The sequence below is a fragment of the Phoca vitulina genome, unplaced genomic scaffold, assembly GCF_004348235.1.
Source record: "Phoca vitulina isolate PV1807 unplaced genomic scaffold, GSC_HSeal_1.0 scaffold33, whole genome shotgun sequence".
In the NCBI taxonomy this organism is placed as follows: Eukaryota; Metazoa; Chordata; class Mammalia; order Carnivora; family Phocidae; genus Phoca; species Phoca vitulina.
In genome coordinates this window covers 18,157,260-18,178,985 of record NW_022589736.1, presented here as the reverse complement: position 1 = coordinate 18,178,985, position 21,726 = coordinate 18,157,260, and the positions used below count along the sequence as shown (strand labels likewise).

At 36.5% G+C, this 21,726-nt stretch overlaps 1 protein-coding gene across 1 annotated transcript in view; it reads left to right on the top strand.

Moving 5' to 3' along the window:
* Window positions 1-21,726, top strand: part of CUBN (cubilin) — a 264,380-nt gene that overhangs the window by 24,429 nt on the left and 218,225 nt on the right. Inside the window, exons 15-17 of the mRNA XM_032425570.1 lie at window positions 6,228-6,409; window positions 8,217-8,379; window positions 9,123-9,310. Coding sequence (XP_032281461.1) covers window positions 6,228-6,409; window positions 8,217-8,379; window positions 9,123-9,310 — 533 coding nt within the window. The remainder of the gene's footprint in view (window positions 1-6,227; window positions 6,410-8,216; window positions 8,380-9,122; window positions 9,311-21,726) is intronic.

Below are 21,726 nucleotides of genomic sequence, written 5' to 3'. Positions count from 1 at the left end.
AAATGACTTCTTAAAAATATTGGCCCTGTCAATTTATGAACATGGACTATCTCTGTATTTATTTAGCTCTCTTTTAATTTATCTTAACAATGATTTATATATTCCAGTGTTTATTGCACATATTTTGTTGTTTTTTCTAGATATTTGATATTTTATACTATGTAAATGATATTATTTTTCTAAAATGTCATTTTTATGTGTTGTTAGTATATAGAAATATGACATATTTTAAAAAAATATTTGATTTTGAATCCAACCACATTGCTAAAATCATTAATCAATTCAAATAGCTTTTTTTGGTAGATTCTTTTAGATTTCTCTACATAACACAGTTATGTTATCTGTGAGTAAAGGCTGTTTTTCTTTTTTAAGAAACAAAATTTAATGGAGTAAATTTGAACATCTAATTGGTTTTATTAAACAACACATTAATGGGGCAACATCCCATCTAGCAAACAGAGGGGAGCCCTGAGGAGTTATATGAAATGAAAAGTTTTTATAGGAAGGAGGGTGGGGCAAGAAATTATTGCCCCACAAAAGATTGTTCCAGGCAAGGTCTTCCCTTAAGGGGAAGAGAGAGGGGTCTAATCCTGTAGATTACCTCATCTTCCTTTGGGGGATGGAGAGAGCCCATGTGGCAGACTCATTGGCCCTAAGTGGAAAATTCCTGACTGACAGGTTAAGATTACATTTCTGGGGGAGGTTGAAAGTGCAATTAGATTAGGTATTAAGCCCATATTTGGGGACTTGGCATAAGTGACACTGTTTGGGGCCTGTGGTTTTCCTTTTAACATCTTCCTTTCCAATCTTTGTAACTATCATTTCTTTCTTTTCCTCAATTTATTTATTGCCTGTCTAGGACATCCAGTACCATGCTGAACAAAAGTGGTGGAGTGGGCATCATTTTCTTGTTCCCAACCTCATGGGGAAATTTCGTTCAGTGTTTAACCATTGAAAATAATTTTTAGATGTAAGTTTTTGTAGATAACTCTTATCAGATGAAGGAAGTTCACTCCAAATTACTATTGCTGTATAACAGATTACCCACAAATTTAGTGTTGTAGAACATTAATCATTTTATTATGTTTCTGATTTTGTGGACCAGGAATTTGGAAAGGGCCCAATTATCGTTTGATCTGTCAAGCAGTTACAATCAGATGTTGGCTGGAACTGTAGTCATCTATAGGCTCAGCTAGGCTGGAAACCCAAGATGACTCACTCAGTTCATGCTGGCCTTTGGATAAGAGTTGAACCAGGCTGTTGACCTGAATGCCTCCATGTAGCCCCTCTCTGATGGTGGTCTTAGGGTAATGGATCTTCTTTCATGGCACTTGGTTTTTTCTTAGAGTAAGCCTTACAACAGGCAGATGCTGCATGGCTTTTTTGGACCTGTCCTTGGAAGTCATATTGTGTTATTTCTGCCATACTTTTATTTGGTTGAAGCACTCTTAAACCCACCCAGATTCAAGGGGAAGAGACACATACCCCACCTCAATTGAAGAAGTGTCAAAGATTTTATTAATGTTTTTAAACCATTTCACCTTTTATTCCTAGCTTGTCAAGAATTTTTATCATGAATGGATGTTGAAATATATTAAATACTTTCTCTAAATCTATTGAGATTATCGCATGGTTTTCCTCCTCTGCTTCTGTCATTTTTCCTCTCTCCTCTCCTTCTGGAACTCAGATTATACATATGTTGGAGATTTTGACTATGTCTCATAGCTCTCATACTTTATAATGTAGTCTTCCCCTGTGTACATGCAGCTTAAGACTCAGCTAAGGGCCCAAGGAACCTCTTACGAATTTTTTGGGTGTTATAGCCATGCAGCTGTCTTCGCTATAGTACCTTATTCCAAAGTCCCAGCCACTCTAGGAGCCCCAAATTCTGAGTTTTGTTTCTTTCACTCAGCAAGAGTATTGCTGCTCCTTGGACTCCACTGCCCTGCACTGCAATTTGGGAAAGGCACATAGGGAGAATATATTTGGGTGAACATGAGACTCACCATGTGTGCTCCCTCCCCTCAAGGATCACAGTCCTTCACTGTTTGCTTCTTAATGCCTGGAGACAATAAAAACTATACAAACAATAATTCCTTATTATTATAAAATATTAACCGTTGCTCACATTTGTTACAGACACTGTTGTGTATCTTATAGATTATCCCATATTCTAGATTTTGCTAGAATGGTTTGATCAAACTCAGTTTTATGTTTAGGGGGACAAAAATGATCACATTAGGAGGTCCTCGATGTCTGTTTGCCTCCCTATAATGACTGCAACATTGATTAGAGTGTTTTGATTTTGTCAGGTTAATCTTTCCATTAAAAAGCTTCTTTTTTGCCCTTTCTCTAATGGTCTTAGCAACCCATAGGTTCATTGTTTAGATTAACTAGGGTTTTCAAAATGATGAAAGTTGAATTTTATCAGTTATTCTTTATTTACTATCTGGTGTTCTTCAATGGAGTAGGCCTTTCCCATGTCAACTATTTGGTTACTCTCACATAGAGATCAGTTAGGAAAGGTAGGATAAACGCTTGATTCTTCCCCCTATTTTTCTCCAGTATTCAAATTAATGACTTGGTTTCCTAGTTTTCTTCAGAATGAACAATTACTTATTACTCTTTTTATTTTGTTTTGGTTTTAGCACCAAAAATGAACTCATATTTTATCATATTTGATATAATCGATTCTAGACTTTTTTTATGTTAAAATGTTCCGTATTTGGCTAGTGGGAAAACTTTTCAAGTTAGTTTCTGAGCCTCTTTGACTCAATTCTGGTTACCTTTGGAAACTTCCTCACTTTCTGCTCTGAAGGATATTCCAGGAGTTTGTACTCCTCTAATGGGAAATCATATTTAGATTCTATAATCTGGATGGTAGGAGTGGTTATTGCTACTAGGTTGAACAAAGTCTCTAGATCTTTCAGTGGAAGGAACTAGAAATTTTTAAAAAATATTATTATTTTTTAAGTAGGCTCCATGCCCAGCGTGGAGCCCAGTGTAGGGCTCAAACTCACAACCCTGAGATCAAGACCTGAGCTGAGATCAAGAATCAGACACTCAACCAACTAAGCCACCCAGGCACCCCTATTTTTATTAGTTTTGAAGAAAAAGTATATCATGTTTTCTTAGTGATCTTCCAATATATTTGCATATTGAAATTAAAGGTTTTTAATTTGATATTTGTACCTCTTCTCACTTCATGAAAAATCCTGGTTCCTAGTGACATTAACATATTACCTTATGTACTTAATCCTACTGTATGAATTTTCAAAATAACAATACCAATATTATTACTAATAATATAATAACTGAAAGCCATTTAGTATTCCTTGGCTATTCCTTTTGTACTTAATATATGTTTCACTCAAGCTCTGTAATCAAGTTTTACAGTGTTTTAAAGCATCCTGGAATATTTCTACTCTCCATGTTTGAACTGTTAGCTCAACAGTTATTTCATTTTGTTTCATTTTGCTTGTGATTTTAAAGGTTTCACTTTTTCATTTTTATTGAATTTTGCTTTATAATTATGTAAAACATACTCATAGTTCCAAAGCCAAATCAAAATTCATGGTAAATTTAGAAAAGTCTAACTTTCATCCCTGTCCCTTCTGTCTTGTTCCTTTTCTCCCAAAGGAAACAATTTTTATTCGTTTTTGATTTACCCTTCCATTTAAAAAATATAAGCAGATAATCAAGTATGATCATATTTCCCCCTTTTTTAAAAAAGGTAGGATATAATATGTACTGCTTTGTAGTTTGGTTTTTCACTTGATATATCCTAGAGACTACTCCATGACTAGAGCATAGCATGCATTACATGGATATCTCATTCATTGTCTATTCAGTCAGTACTCTCTTGATGAGTATTTGGCTTGTTTTCAGTCTTTTGGAATTCCAAATTGTACTGCAACAGAGTCCTTGAGAATTTGTCTTATTGCATTTTTGCCAATGTATCTTTGGGATAGATTTCTAAAAGTGTGATTACTTGGTCAAAAAATAAATGTCTAAGTTTTTGCTAGACATTGCCATAATCTCTTCTGAAAGAGTTGTACTACCTTGTATTTCCATCAGCGATATATGAGAGTGCCTATTTCTCCACAGCACCACCGATCATTTGTTTTCAGTATTCTGGATATGTATCATTCTGAGAGGAAGAAATGGTATCTCAGCAAAGTTTTTATTTGTATGTCCCTTGTTATGAGTGAGACTGAACATCTTTTCCAAGTATAAAGGACATTTGAATTTCTTCCAGGGAACTCTTTATGTCTCTACTTTTTAGAAGCTCTTCATATATCAGAGATGTTAATTCTTTGTATTATGTATTGAAATTTTTTCCCAGCTCACCATTAACATTTCACTTTGTTTATGGTATTGTAATTTTTTATCCATATAATTATTTAACTACTAAATTTTATGAAACTTCTCTTCCTCTGAGCAACAGAGATGTTTTCTTATTAGGAACAGTGAGAATCATGTCACTAATTTGTTTCACTTTCTGCCTTGGCAGAAAGACTTGTCTAAGCAACCTGCATAGCTATGTAAATCATATATCTTGCATATCTGAAATGTCACCTTATTTTATTTTTTTCTAATTTATATTCACTGCAGTCTAGATTTTTATTTAGCATCTCTATTTTTCAACTTTACAGTAGTATTTCTTTTTCAAAGTTTTTATTTAAATTCTAATTAGTTAACATACAGTGCAGTATTGTTTTATGGAGTAGAATTCAGTGATTCATCACTTACATACAACACCCAGTGCTCATCACAACAAGTGCCCTCCTTCATACCCATCCCCCATCTCGCCCATCCACCACCCACCTCCCTCCATCAACCCTTAGCTTGTTCTCTATCTTTAAGTGTCTCTTACGGTTTGTTTCCCTCTCTCTTCTTTTTTTTCTTTTTTCCCCTTCCTGTATGTTCCTGTATGTTTGTTTCTTAAATTCCACATGAGTGAAATCATAAGGTATTTGTCTTTCTCTGACTGACTTATTTCACTTAGCATAATATACTCTAGCTCTATCCACATCATCGCAAATGGCAAGATTTCATTCTTTTGGATGGCTAAGTAATATTCCATTGTGTATATATACTACATTTTTTTATCCATTCATCAGTTGATGGACATTTGGGCTCTTTCCATAGTTTGGCTATTGTTGATGATGCTGCTATAAACATCAGGTGCATGTACCCCTTTGAATCTGTATTTTTGTACCCTTTGGGTAAATAACTAGTAGTGCAATTGCTGGATCGTAGGGTAGTTCTATTTTTAACTTTTTGTGGAACCTCCATATTATTCTCCAGAGTGGCTGTACCAGTTTGTGTTCTCACCAACAGTGCAAGAGCGTTCCCTTTTCTCTGCATCCTCACCAGCACCTGTTGTTTCTTGTATTGTTAATTTTAGCCATTCTGACAGGTGTGAGGTGGTATCTCATTGTAGTTTTGATTTGTATTTCCCTGATGATGAGTGATGTTGGATATTATTTCTTATAAGCCATCACAGATTCTTTGTTAAATAAATGTGAATATCATTAAAGAAAAGATTCCTTCAGTCACTGATATACAACTTTAGGGGGCCGGTGGGGGGTAATTAATGGAGTGGTAGTGGAGTGGGTGTCACAAAGCCTGGCTCTGCCTTTCCCTCACTCCATTCCTGGGCAGCGGAAGTGGCTCAACCACCCACAGACATTTGAATTTATTCACTTATAAAATGAAGAGTTTAACTATATCATACTGTTGAAAAATCTTCTCAAATGAATTATGTAGCACTTAACTATTCTAATGTATAAAATAATCTGGTTTGTTGAAAGACATAGGGGTAACAGAAGTTCCAGAACTTTTTAAGAGTTAAGAACTTTTTAAGAACCAGAACTTTAAAAAAGTTATACAGAAATTAATCTCTTTCAAAGTGAAAAAAATATATCTATTATCTCATCCCTCAGACAGTTCAGCACTGTGTTTTAAAATCATTATCACCATGTGATAGCTGATAAGCACAGAGCTCAATGCATGAGTGACTCATTTATTTATCTACTAATATTCCTAGATTTAGAATGGTATCAAACTGGAAAACTGAAAGCCTTGTTTATTTTATAAGGGCGTCCCATACTGTAAACATTTAATTCAACAAAGCTTGTCCTCTTGCAGTAAAGGCTATGATAACTTTTTACATAAATTATAACTTGTATACAAATGTAAAGTTGTTTTTCCTCTTATTTTAGAGTGTGGAGGTGTACTGATGGGTACTTATGGTTCTATTAAGTCTCCGGGATATCCTGGAAACTATCCTCCGGGAAGAGATTGTATCTGGAAAATAATAACCAGTCCTGGACTCTTGATAACATTTACTTTTGGGACCTTGAGTCTGGAGCACCATGATGATTGCAGCAAAGATTATCTTGAGGTAAGCAATCATATTTAGATAGAACATACCATGATATGATTAGAACTCAGGGAACTATGGTTTGATGATACCTGTGGATGACTACAATTTCCTAGCAACAGTTAGATATATTCTTTAATAGGTAGCTGATGTCTTAAGTCTTGCTAATTCCTTATTCTTAATTGTGCCAGCTTGTTGCTTCTTCTGGGTTTCATCTGAAGCTGGGAAATAGACTGCCTTACTGTTCCTTGTCATTTCCTGGAAGCCCAGTCCCCTAAGGAGGGAAGGAAAGAATTAACAAAAGAAACACTCAGTAATGGTTATCTTTTCCAATGCAGAATCAAGGCTTCAGTTGTCTATGATAACCTGACCCATTATTTCACAAGTTAACTATAGTGCTCCATGAAGAAAAATAATAGCAATTGTGTTGAAATGGATTGCTAGAGGGTGAACTTAGAATATATTGATAATTGGCATTGGAAGAAGAGGAGTCAATCTATGCCCCTCCTGCTTACCATTAGTAAAAGATTAAAATATAGAAGAAGAAAAAAAGGCTGTTATATTCAAAGGCCATGAGCATATAGGTGTATCAGAAATGTTGCTCTGCATTTGTAGACTGAAAAGATCATTAAGATTGAGTTCTTATGTTGCTCCTGTCTTGTTTGTCACCGTAAATCTTAGTAGTCCTTGCAGTAGTGATAAAAGACAATATGCTTTTCCAAGTCCATTAGAGAAGAATGGAGTGCTATGGAATTATTCATAAAGGATAGAAAGGTGCGGCTGTCAAACAGGGATCTCCACAAGTTAAAGTCATTAGTAATTTAGCAGTTGTAATGGATTCGAAACCTTTGGGAATGACTGGAAAAATCTACCTCTCCCTGGAAAATCTCAGCAACATAATCTCTTAAATGTTGACAGTAGCATGGATTTTTTTTTTTTTGAAATTAATTTCAATGAATTCCATCAAATTTAAATTAGAGGCTTTTTTTTCATTCCTACATAATTCCTGGGTATATGTATAATAGAAAGTATCAATCATTCTGATAATATTGAAATGCCTCTCATTTCTCAACAATATTTCAAGGAACTAGTTAAATATAGGAATAAAGAAATGCTGTCCTATAACTTTGCTGCCAATAGAAAAAGTAATTTGAGTGGACCAAATTGGCCATGTTAGAATAGTACTTTGTTCACTGATGTTTGGTGTTCTATGTAGTATAGAATTTGCAGTTACAACAGAATTACAGAGAGGTTAACATGATTAAGAGATTAAAAACCAACAATTAAGAAGGATTTCTCAGGTCATATGGTCATTATCACGGTACTTAGTTACTATTAGGATTGCACTTCTAAAACACATTAAACTGTCTCTATGTTGTGTCAACCTGACTTCACTTCCTTTCCACCTCTGATCCTTCTGAATACCTGGACCAAGTTGTGAATCAGTCGATATTGTTGGTATTCCTTCTTCCATTTTCTTTGCATATATTCATTTTCTCCTTCTCAATTACTAGGAATTTATCATTTCAAAACAAACATCTGGGGGGGGGGGAAGAAAACATTGAGAAAGATTCATGAGAAAATTTCAAAGTATACATCTAGCCTTGGCATTAAAATTTAGACAGAAGATAAGGCATCGGGGATGATGGGAGAAGGTGACTTACCCTTTAGTGAACCCCAACTGAGTATTGGATCTGTATGTGTTGGGAAAACCTCTGAGAGCCATCAGTTTCAAATGACTGGTTTTCTGAAGTTAATATACAAAATGAGTGGGTTTGTCAAAATCTGACCATTCTGTGCTTAATGATTCTCTTTTTTTTTGTTTTAGATTCGAGATGGTCCTTTGTATCAGGACCCGGTTCTTCGGAAATTCTGCACCACTCTTTCTGTCCCACCACTCCAGACTACAGGCCCCTTTGCCAGAATTCATTTTCATTCTGACAACCAGATTAATGACCAAGGCTTCCATGTCACCTACTTAACATCACCGTGTAAGTAACCTGATCATTGGGAGCAGCATATGAATGTGAAGGACACTGCCATGCTTTTATGCTTATAGCCTGTATTGACACCTTAAAACAAACCAACAGACCAATGATAAACAATAAAATACTCCCAGATTTTTACTTTAGGGCTTTTGTTCTAAACATACATCATTGGGCCCTGATGAGAATTCACAGGAAAAACACATTTCAGGTGTCAATATCAGGAAATGTAACCATGAACATCTTTTCACAGGTCCCTTTTCTTCATTTACCCTGGCTTCAGGCTGAATCTAGAGCCAACCTTCTGTAGACTGTGGAGTCCAAACCCGTTTTCTGTGCATGTCAACTTTCCCTTGAGCACATCCTGCTATTCTATGTTCATCCTTTAGTTAGATTCCTTTTTCTAGTTATATATTTTATTTTGTCACATGTATTTTATAAGCTGCCTCAAATCTTTTTTGGAATGAAGGAGAGCATAAAGGTTTTTAAAAAGCAATTTGTAGATGATGTTAGATGGGAAGTTAGATCACACATGTCTGAATCTATTTCTTTAGGCACTACATGGATGCCCCACAAACACACATCAAACTGAAAATATACTTAGAGACATAAGCCTGTTCAGGGTGAATAAAGTGGGTACATGATTGTATGTGCATGTGTGTCAGTTTTTAAAAATTGTATCTAATGCCTGAGGGTCAGAGGAATGGCCATTCACAGGACCTTTCCCTTTACTTCCCTGTTCTCTTTAGCGGGTCTGCATTGTGGAGGAAACTACACAGACCCAGAGGGTCTTCTCTCCTCTGACTTGTCTGGACCTTTCACTCATAGCAGACAGTGCATCTACCTTATAACACAGCCCCTGGGAGAACAAATACAAGTCAACTTCAGCCAAGTGGAGCTGGAAGGCCAGAGCGGCTGTTCCCAGAGTTACATGGAGGTAACTTTGACTATACCCTTACATGACGTTAATCAACATTTTTGTATTCTATAGTGTAGTGGTTGTAGGGCCAGCAGCATGTGGATTCCCTGGATGATCTGGATGTTAGAAATACAGTTCTGTACCCTATCCCAGACCTACTTCATCAGGACCTCTGGAGGTATGCTCAGCAACCCGTGTTTTAACAAGCCCCCTCCTCCCCCAGGGCATTCTGACTCAGGCTAGAGTCTGAGAACAACTGTTCTAGAGAGTATGAAAGAATTTGCCAAAAATAGATCTATAGATGGTGATACAGGAGATTGGTAATGAAATAGCAAAGGACAAAAATGAGAGCTGAGGCTAGGAACTCATAATAATGCTACATTACAAGCTATGAAACTGATCCTTAATAACTGAGGTGAATGAAAATAAGTAAGACTAATAAGATTTACTAATAAGACATAGTTTTCATAGATTGTCCGGGAAACTCAGCCCAGAAAAGTAGAAGGATTTGCTATTTAGTGACAGAGAATTAAGATAAAGCATTGGATGATTCTTGTTTTGGAGTGTAGGTTTTTTTCTTTCATTAGCCCTGCTTGCTCTCTTTCAAAAATTTTAGCTCTGATTTAAGTGTGTGTAATGATTGTAAAATGAAGAATATCTGAAACAAAAAGGCAGTTTTGTTTGTCTGGCCTGGTATTTCTTTTGCTTAATTATTGGTCAAGCCACAAATTAAAGTGTTGAGCAAAAGAGACAAAACACTTTTTGTTGGCTGCAATCATTTTATATAAACTCAGAGAGGCATTGACAATTTTGTTTGTTCATGTGAGTTAGACCTAATTTGTTTTTCCAGGAAAAACCTATGTAGCCTCTTGCCCTCTTCCCTTCTTGATATATATATAGTGGAGAAACAAAGAATTTTAGTGTAAAATCTGGACTTAGCTGAAAAATGAAGTACATTGACCATGGTGCCACAGTAATATTTATTAATATTTAGCTTAGTTAAGATACACATTACATTGGTTTCAAGTGTACAACATTATGATTCAACATTTGTATACATTGCAAAATGATCACCACATTAAGTGTATTTACTGATTTGTAGCCATACAAAGTAACAATTTTTTTCTTGTGATGAGAACTTCTAGGTTTTACCTTTATAGCAACTTTTAAATTTGCAATACAGAATTGTTGATTATAGACCCCATGTTGTACATTGCATCCCCATGACTTACTTATTTTATAACTGAAAGTTTCTAGCATAACCCTCATGAGGTCCATCCATGTTGCAAATGGCAAGATTTCATTCTTTTTTGTAGCTGTGTAATATTCCATTATATATACACATGTAACACATCTTTATCCATTCATTGATCAGTGGATACATAGATTGTTTCCATATCTTGGGTATTGTAAATAATGCTGCAATGAACATAGGAGTACATATATCTTTTTAAATTAGTGGTTTCTTTTTCTTTGGTTAAATAGTAAGAAGTGGAATTGCTGGATCATATTGTATTTTATTTTCAATTTTTTGAGGAACTTTCATATAGTTTTCAATAGTGGTTACACACCCACCAACAGTGCACAAGGGTTCTCTTTTTACCAAATCTTTGCCAACATTTGTTATTTTTTGTCTTTTTGATAATAGCTATTCCCACAGGTGTGAGGTGATATCTCATCATGGTTTTGATTTGCATCACCCTCATATTAGAGATGTTGAGCATCTTATCATGTGCCTGTTGGCCATCCGCATATTTTCTTTGGAAAAATGTCTACTCAGATCCTCTGCCCATTTTTAAATTGGATTGTTTTTTGTTGTTATTGCGTTGTATGATTTCTTTGTATATTTTGGATGTTAACTATTTATTTGATGTATGATTTACAAATATCTTCTCCCGTTCATCATATTGCCTTTTTGTTGTGTTGATGGTTTCCTTCACTTCGCAGAAACTTTTTAGTTTGATGTAGTCTCATTTGTTTATTTTTGCTTTTGTTGCCATTGCTTCTGGAGTCAGATCCAAAAAGTTATTGCTAACACCAATGTCAAAGAGCTTTCTTCCTATGTTTTCTTCTAGACTGTGTGGTTTCTGGTCTTACACTAAGTCTTTGACCCATTTTGAGTTAATTTTGTGTATGGTATAAGATAGTGATCTAGTTCTATTCTTTTGCATGGGATTGTCCAGTTTTCTCAACACCATTTATCGAAGAGATTTCCTTTCCCCATTGTATATTCTTTCCTCCTTCATTGTAAATTAATTGACCGTATGTAGTTGGGTTTATCTCTGGGTTTTCTGTTCTTTTCCATTGATCTCTGTGTCTGTTTCTATTGCAATACTATACTGTTTTGATTACTCTAGCTTTGTAGTGTAGTTTGAAATAGGGGAGTCTACAGCTTTGTTCTTTCACAGGATGGCTTTGGCTATACAGAATCTTTTGTGGTTCCCTACAAATTATAGGATCGTTTGTTCTCTTTCCGTGAAAAATGCCATTGGAATTTTGATAGGGGTTGCATTGAATCTGTAGATTGCTTTGGGTAACCTGGACAATTTAACAATATTAAGTTTCCCAACCCATGAGCACAGAATATCTTTCCATTTATTTGTGTCACCTTCAATTTCTTTCATCAATGTCTTATAGTTTTCAATGTATAGGTCTTTTACTTGGTTAATTTTTTTCCTAGGTAATTTATTCTTTTTGATGCAATTGTAACAGGTATTGTTTTCTTAATTTCCCTTTCTGATAATTTGTTATTAGTGTATAAAAATGCAACATATTTTTGTATATTGATTTTGCACCCTACAGCTTTACTGAATTTATTAGTTCTAACAGTTTTTTGGTGTAACATATAGAATTTTCTCTATATAAAATCGTGTCTTCTGCAAATAGTGGCTGTTTTACTTCTTCCTTTCCAATTTGGATATCTTTTATTTCATCAGTATAGCTACCTCAGCTTTTGTTTGGTTTCCATTTGTATGAAATATCTTTTTCCATCACTTCACTTGCAATCCATGTGTGTCCTTACATCTTGTAGGTAGCATATAGATGGGTCTTTTTTTTTTTTTTTAATGCATTCAGCCCCTCAATGTCTTTTGATTGGAGAATTTAGTACATTTACATTTAAAGTAATTATTGGTAAGTATGTACTTATTGTCACTTTATTTATTGTTTTCTGTGTGTTTTGTAGTTCCTCTCTGTTCCTTTTTCCTTCTATTGGTTTATTCCCTTGTAGTTTGAGGACTTTCTATAGTGTTATGCTTAGATTCCTTTCTCATTATCTTTTGTGTATCTAATATAGGGTTTTGCTTTGTGGTTACTATGAGGCTCATATATAACAGCCTATATTTATAACAATTTATTTTAAGTTGGTAGCACATTCTGAAATTCTACATTTTTACTACCCCACTACATTTTATGTTTTTGATGTTTTGATGTCATTTTATGTTTTTGATTTTACATCTTTTTATTTTGTGTATCCCTTCAATAATTATTGTAGTTATATTTTTTTATTATTTTTGTCTTTTAATCTTCTTACTAGTTTTATAAGTGATTAGTCTACTACCTTTACTGTATATTTACCTTTACCAGTGAGGTTTTTACTTGCATAATTTTTTCTGGTAACTGATAAGTGCCCTTTCTTTTTAGCTTAAAGAAGTCACTTTAATATTTCTTGTAAACTGGCTTAGTGTCAGTCAACTGCTTTAGCTTTTGTTTATCTGGAAAGTTCTTTATTGAATAATAACCTTGCTGGGTAGAGTATTCTTGGTTGGAAGTTGTTTGCTTTTAGCACTTTGGACATATCATGCCCTTTATTGTTGCTTGTGAAGTTTTTGCTGGGAAATCTGATAGTAGTCTTATGGCTGTTTTCTTGTACATAACAAGTTGTTTTTCTCTTGCTACCTTTAATCTCTTTATCTTTTAACATTTTAATTATAAAGTATGTTGGTGTGGGTCTCTCTGAGCTCATTTTCTATGGAACTCTCTGGGCTTCCTGGATCTGGTTAGGGATCCCCAGTTAGGGATTTTTCAGCCATTATTTCTGAAAATAAGTTTTCTGTTCCTTTCTCTCTCTCTCTCTCTCCTCCCTGTGGAACCTCTATAATGTGAATGCTATTCTGTTTGATGATGTCCTATATGTTCCTTAAGCTATCTTTATTATTAATTTTTTTTCTTTTTGCTGCTCTGTTTGGATGAGTTCCACTGCCCTGTCTTCCAGCTCACTGATTCTGTCTTCTGCTTGATCTCATCTGCTGTTGAACCCTTCTAGTATATTTTTCAGAACAGTTATTATGTTCTTCATTTCTGGGGCTTCAGTTTGGTACTTTCTCATATTTTCTATATCTTTGTTGAAGTTTGCACTATGTTCATTCATTCTTCTTCAGAGGACCATACTTTGAACTCTTTATCGGGTAAATTATTTATCTTTGTTTTTTTAAGGTATTTCCTCTCCTGGAGTTTTACCTTATTCTTTCATTTGGAACATATCCTTCTGTCTCCTCATTTTGCTTATCTATCTGTGTTTCTTTCTATGTATGAGGTATAACAGCTATTTTCCCAGTCTTTGATGGGTGATCTTGTGTAGGAGATAAACCTTATCATTTAACCTTGCCCTAAGCCATTGTTGTCTTTTAAACCTTTGTGATTGGCTACACAGCCTAACTTTTTCTTGGTAGGTCCCAGGTGTTGAGGGTGTGCCAAGACCTGTGAGTGTTCCAGAGGGGGTGGATCTCAGTCAGCACCTAGTTTCAGCCTAATTAGAAGCTAGACCCTCAGCCAGCAGCTTTTAAGGTATGCAAATATATTCAGTCCTGTGGGACCTCAATTATAGACACTGCTGGCTCTAGTCCAAGTGATCTAGATGTGTCCCCTTAGCAACAGTTGCAAATGTCAAGGCTTCAGATGAGTGTATGAACTTTTTTCTGAGAGGTATTGGTGAGCTGTAGCAAGATCAAGTAAGAAAGATGGTATTCCCCACCCTATGCTTTATGACAGCACTTCTATAGCCTTTACATATGTGGTAATCCTGAAATCTGCTCCCCAGGCCAAAACTCCATGTTAGGTAGACAGGACTTTTACACAGCAAGACTGGGAATGTGTTCTAGTTTGCTGTCTGTGCAGTACCCTGGGGGTGGTAGCCTGCCAAGAATTTTCTCTCCATTTGTTTCAGACCCATAGCATGCAGGCCTAATCCTCCTTGGCCACCAGAACCAGATGCTCACGGGGCATTCTTTGCGTAGACTGTGTAGGCTGGCTGGCTTTGGTGGTGCCACTGTGAAGCAGCATGCAGGGCTGGGATACTCACTAGGTTGTCACTGGCAAAGTTCAGGTGGAGTGGCACATGGAGGTGGGGTGCTCTCCCAGCTGGTGGGCTGCAGTGTAGTGGTGCATAGGAGTGGGGTACTTGCTTGGCCAGCTTAGATGGGGTCATGGAGTACAGCACATAAAGGCTGGGCATGCCTGCCACCACTAGCAGGTTAGAGGGAGAATGCCAAAAATGGTACCTGCCAGTGTCTCCATCCCCAGAGGGAATCCCTATAGGTTCCTGCTCTTCTGGCAGATGCTTTAAGATCAGCAAATGAATCTCTGCCTCTCCTTCCCGTTTTGGTGTCCCCTTTTATCCTTTGTTGTGGAGAAGCTTGTTCAGGTAGTTTTGAGGTCTTTTTCAGAGGGAATTTTTCTATATGTAGCTGTAGATTTGTTGTGTTCATAGGAAGAGGTAAGTTCAGGATCTTGCTATACTGTCATTTTGAACTGTCTCTCTGGATCTGGTTAGGGATCCCCAGTTAGGGATTTTTCAGCCATTATTTCTGAAAATAAGTTTTCTGCTTCTTTCTCTCTCTCTCTCTCCTCCCTGTGGAACCTCTATAATGTGAATGCTATTCTGTTTGATGATGTCCTATATGTTCCTTAAGCTATCTTTATTATTAATTTTTTTTCTTTTTGCTGCTCTGTTTGGATGAGTTCCACTGCCCTGTCTTCCAGCTCACTGATTCTGTCTTCTGCTTGATCTCATCTGGTGTTGAACCCTCCTAGCGTTCAATATATTTTTTTTATTATTATGTTATGTTAATCACCATACATTACATCATTAGTTTTTGATGTAGTGTTCCATGATTCATTGTTTGTGTATAACACCCAGTGCTCCATGCAGAATGTGCCCTCTTTAATACCCATCACCCAATCCAGAGATTTTTGTCTCAGATGGTGAGGTAAATGTGTATATTCATTCAGTTTATGTTTTCCAAAATATCCCATAAAATACATTAAAGTTTTATACTATGGAGCAATTTTAGATATTTTTATGTAAATAAAAATTTAATTTCCAACATCTGTTTTTTTACTTTAAGAACAGTAAAAAAATAGCTCACACTTAGAGAGTACTTACTATGCACCAGGTGCTATTCTAAGACTTTAAAATACTGTAATACATTACATAGTTAATGATTACTGTCTTTCTACTGTCTGTTGGATGTGGTACATGTTTGACATGAGTTAGTTCATTGAATCTTCACAAAAACCATTATTATTCCTATTTTGATATGAGGAAACTGAGGCCCAGAGAAATTGTCACTTGCCTGTGGTTACATGTTTGGGGAGTAGGGGAGCTGGAAATTGAATTAGTTCCAGTTGTACTCTTCTCTGATAAGAACAGAAACACAATTGTGTAGCTATGACCACAAAAGGTGGCTCACCTTCCATAGGAAAGAAGCTCTTGTGAGTTTCCCGATTCCATATCTGGCTCCCTGGTCACAGGACTATAGCATGGAACCAGGCGCAATGCTTTTCTCAGACAGGCAAAACTGTAACTCTAATTTTTAGGGAAATCTGAGTACCTTTCTATTAGGTGCTATGTGGGGTTCTAATGGCTCCAAGGTGTCATCAAAGCATCTGGAATGATATACCCTCTCTGCCCTTGAACTACATTCTAATTGAATTTCAATAAGAAGTTACATGAACTCTGAATCGTTGTGAAACGTTATCATTAAAAAATAATAAAAAAGCATTGAAACATTTAATTTTGTGAAACAGAATGGAAGAATGTTATGTGGCCAGAATGGGATTTGAGTTAATTTAGCTAACTGCTTATTTTTGTCCAGTCATTTAATGACTGTATAACCTTGGACAATTTTTTATCTGGATGCTTCAATTCCTTCTTCCGCAAGATGCCCTACCTATTCCTTCACTTTGTGAATGTAAATCAAGGCAGTGAATGATAAAAGAAGCTTGAAGAATTAAAAACATTATAAAAATGCAAGGTTTTCCTAAGCCAAATTTCCAACTCCTGCCTTGAACTTATCAGTTCAGAGATAGCTGGTAAGACCCTTTCATGGTTGGCCATTGGAGTATTGACATTCTGATGTGCACACACACCCATAAAGTCTTGATGAAATTTCCCTCAGGGGTTGTTGATGGAGAAAATATAAGAGCTCTATTAGAAGGACAGGACATGTATAGTGATTGGAATAATTGAAAAGATTTTCTATTATGTCCTTGACCATCCTAAAAAGAATACAATCAATTTGCAGAATTTTAGCACCAGCAAGGGCCTGAGAGGTTGTCTAATTTAAATCCTTAATTTTTACAAATGAGGAAATTGAGGTCACAAAGATCAAACTCTAGTTATTGTCAGAATAGGATTTAGATGTACCTACATGGGATTCTAGATAGACATATGCTGACTTCCATCAATTTCTTGCCAATACATCATATCTATCTATTGGGATAATTTGTGAACTAAGCCCATTTTTTTTTTAAAAGATCTTATTTATTTATATGACAGAAAGAGAGACAGCAAGAGAGGGAACACAAGAAGGGGGGGAGGGAGAGGGAAAAGCAGGCTTCCTGCTGAGCGGGGAGGCTGATGCAGGGCTCAATCCCAGGACCCTGGGATCATGACCTGAGCCGAAGGCAGACACTTAATGATTGAGCCACCCAGGCGCCCCTAAGCCCATTTTTTTAAAAGTACATCTACTTCTTTTCATGTCCTTCAGACAGTGGGTATGGAAGAAAGTGATTCTGGAACCATATTCAAATGGCATTATTATGACTCAATATATTGCTCCCTGAAATGGTGATTTCATTTTTAAAAGGTAAAAAAGTGAATATTTAAGCAAAGGAATAAAAAAAGAATAATGGTATTTCAGATACATTGGTGGTTTAGAAAGCAGATGACTTTGCCATTTACTAACTCTATAAGAGAGAAAAGACCACCCACAATTTTAGAAAGAATGAAAAGCTGAGAGGGAATTCTAGAGACATCTGGGAGAATAATAACAAGAAATTTTCTTTTGAATGAATAGATACACTTCTAAAAATCCTAGATCTTCTCATTATGTGGTTCCAGTTGTCTTGTTGCCATGTGAATATATCCTTTAAATGAAGATATTTAAATAAAGATATTATTGCCTAGTATATCTTTTTCATGTATAGTATAGTTTTGAAAGACTTGCTTTTGCTCAGTAAGAGCTCTGTAAACATTTTATTTGAGAATAGAATTTAACTACGGAAGATAATAAATGTGGTATTGGTCAGACCCAGTGTAGCATATCTATATTTTTCTTTTTTTTTAATAAGAAGCACACATTTATGCATTAATGCTTAGATTTATATATCTCTCTCAATTAAAATTTCTACTTCTAGAACACACATTGCCCATGGGTGATGGGTGATGTAATGTGGCTAGTAACAAAAGAATGAGTATAGCAAGAACAGATCAACTGTTAGTTCATCTGTTTTTGTCTAAGAGAGCTTTTAAATTAAATAGAACAAATCAATGAATGGGGTAGAAGCATCTTTCCAGAATAAAAAGCAGCACCTCTCATTAATATTTCATAAGTGATTTAAGCCCTCAGAACTCTAAGTGAAGGACACATAAAAAAGTAATGAAAGTTTAATTTTTAATCCCAGAGAATCCAAGTAGTAGGCTGAATAATAATTTTAGAAGCCTATATGATGCTAAGGCCAGGGCTTGAATGAGATGTAGAAAGAAATGAATAGAATCTCCTTGACCAATCCTGAATCATCTGACCTCTCCCCACTAAGACTTCTGGTCAGTGGAAGGGAACCACATAAGAGAGACTGGTAAGAGAAGGGGAAGAAGTGCGTTCTATGGAAGTAGGAGGGCTTCTGGCGAAGTTGTTCCTTCTTAGAAGTGGAAAGCAAACAAAAATAAATGGCATAGAAAAGTAAGCTACATTAAATTTGGTGTCTGAAATGTGGGGAATGGGTACCTATTCTGCAAGTGTCATTGAATGACAAATGACTTCTTGCTAATCCAAGCAAATTCACAAAGCAGAAATTACACACCTATCTCTTTACAATGTAATGAAACTGGAAGTTAGTGATAAAAAAATTTTTTTTTTAAGATTTTGTTTATTTATTTGACAGAGAGAGGCACAGCAAGAGAGGGAACACAAGCAGGGGAGTGGGAGAGGGAGAAGCAGGCTTCCCGCGGAGCAGGGAGCCTGATGCGGGGCTCGATCCCAGGACCCTGGGATCATGACCTGAGCCGAAGGCAGACACTTAACGACTGAGCCACCCAGGCGCCCCTCCCAAAATTGTTTTAATGTCCAAATACTTGGAAATTTATAAACTCTCTCTTAAATAGTTACTGGGTTAAGGAAGGAAATAGAAAATGAAATGAAAGACCATGTAGAAAATAACAAAGAGGAAATGCTAGATAGATATCAAAATCTGTGAAACATGATGAAACTCAACTTCCAGGTAAAATCTTCAAAATCTTAAAGAAGGAACTAAAAATTGGAAATGTAGGGTAGTACAACAAGCTGAAACACTGGAGATCTATCTTCCCTCTGAACCTTTTATCACCTCCCTCTCCTCTTCCCGGTACTCTCTACCCTAGCCCTCTCAGCTGGCCTTGCACAGCATTCCCACATCTCCACACATCTTTAGATGGAATCAAATTCACAAGAGATTTCCTTTTGCATTTTTAGGCATTGAAGCTATTCAGCTCCAGCCTTGGGATTGGTGGGGGCGGGGGGGCTATGACTTTTGGTCTGCCTGAGTATACTTGTTATCCTCAAGGGGACATGCTGGTTAAAGTCTCATGGCTGTGACTCACTGAATAGTTCTTAAGAATAAAACCCAAATGGCAGAGAAAGAATAAGACCTCTGACAGTTGAAACTGGAATGTAACTGCAGCAAGCAAACACACTAGCTTAGGCTGAGGAGTATTTCCAGTTAAGCGCATGTTGAAATTAATTTGAGCTCAGAGAAAGATGTTTCTAGAGATGGCAGGAAAAAGGGGAAATGGAGTGATGTTAAATAGTTTGCATTCTTTAGCATATTGGATTTGGAGTTTCGGCAGAGGTTAGAAACATTCAGTTGGTTTCTTAGGTCTGTTGTCAACACAGTCTTTCCACAATTGCTTGGCCATCCTGAACTTTTGTAATGGAGTGACAAAACATGCCATTGCTCAGGTGAAATAATTCTATTGGTTGGTGTAGTGGGAGCCAGGGAAAAGACTGAGATGGTAGCCCTGCCTAGTTGTGGAGGTGTGAGAGATTTACAGAACAGATCCTTGCTGTATGTAAAGGAGTTGCATGCTCATGGGGAGACTACAAACCCAATGGGACAAGTGAGACACAGAGGCTATAGGTAAGGGCATCTATCAAGAGTGCTACAAGCTATTCAGGGGAATCAAGAGGATGGCCAGTTCTCTCTGCTATGAACACAATATTGCAGGGAAACATGATAAAGGACTTCAACTCTCTCTTATATTAAGGTCAAGATATTTAACACCAGTGAACGTCAGTTTCCCTAATCTGTAATAGGAGTAGTAATATTAGTCTTCTCAAAAGGATTAAAAGGGATCATCCATTTATTTGTCTATTCATGCTCTAAATATTTATTGAACAATTTCGATGCCAGGCACTATGCTAGGGGATGGGTATATAAAATAGACAGATATTAAACAAGCAAGCATGCAACTGTGTAATTTCAAGTTGGGAAATGTATCTTGAAGGTAAGAAACAGTCCTATGGGAGAAAATAACAGGGCTAATGATGTTAGTTGGATGGTCAGAGGTAGCTTCCCCAAGGATGGCGCATTTTGGGTCTGAGGATGAGAAAGAGTTAGCAATGCAAAGAGTCAAGAGAAGGATTCCAGCTGGAAGTGCTAATGTAGCCTTAGAGACTGAATTGAGAAAAAAAATCTCGACAAACTCAAAGAATTGTGAAGAGCCTAGTGTGGGTGGAATTGCAAAGGAGAGGAAGAGAGAAACAAGAGTTAGGCAGAAGCTTGACCTTGTAATGGCTTTGTAGATGGAGATGAAGAACCCAGACATGCTCAGTGCAAAGGGGAACAATTAGAATGTTCTTAGCACAGAGGCCGGAGCACCAGGGAGTGGTTACTAAAAGTTAACCTGAGGATGATTCTGACAGTGATGCTGGGGAGAAGAGAAAAGGAGGAGAATGTGACATGATGGAGTTTGCAGTCATGTAGGTTCACACTTCTAGGTGAAACTAGACAAGTACTCCTGATTTTGGAAAAGCAGATTTTTAAAAGAATTAGATAAAGGATAAGTTTACTGATGGAGATAGCAGAAGGGACACTGTTTCATGAGGCATAAAACACTTTAAAATTTTAACTATGAAATCATGAAACATAATAACAAAAATGTAAGGAAATAATTTTTAAAAAATTTTAAAGATTTTATTTATTTTTTTATTTATTTAGAGAGAGAGAGCCTGAGCAGGGGGAGGCGGGGAGAGGGAGAGAAAGAATTTCAAGCAGACTCTGTGCTCAGCGAGGAGCCCAACGTGGTGCTCCATCTCACGACCCTGAAATCATGACCTGAGCTGAAATCAGGAGTTGGATGCTCAACTGACTGAGCCACCCAGGCACCCCAAGGAAATAATTTTTAATCCCTGTATGGCTTCTCTCATTTCTTATCACTCACTGTTTATTGTCTTATTTGAAGTAGGGCCACATCCCCTCCTATGTGCCTAAATTAACCCAAGACTGGTCTGCAGGATCAAGTCTTTATTTAGCTAAGGGGCATTTCCACCTGAAGCTCACTTCACAGGAAGCCCCATGTTAAACACTGCTGCATGGGAGGGTTCTGTCTTCAGCTCTTGGTTGGACCAAACCTATGCACCAGCATATTTGGTTTGCTTTGAATTAACGTTTAATACTTTAAATAGATTTTTGGAATTGTTATATAAAAACAAATCTGGATACATAGCAGATACAAACAAACGAGCACATGCATTAAGATGGGGCTTTGGGACCTGATCCATTCCAGATGTTAAAGCTTACTGCTGACTGGGCTCTAGAGCTCACACTTAAATTTCATATGAACTGTGTTTTTCAGCCCTGTTTATTTTAGCTTTCTCTACAGGAAATCATTCCTTTGTAAGAACTCTGTTTTTGTTGTTTTTGTTTTAATGAGTAGTTTCTTTTCAAGAATTAGTTCA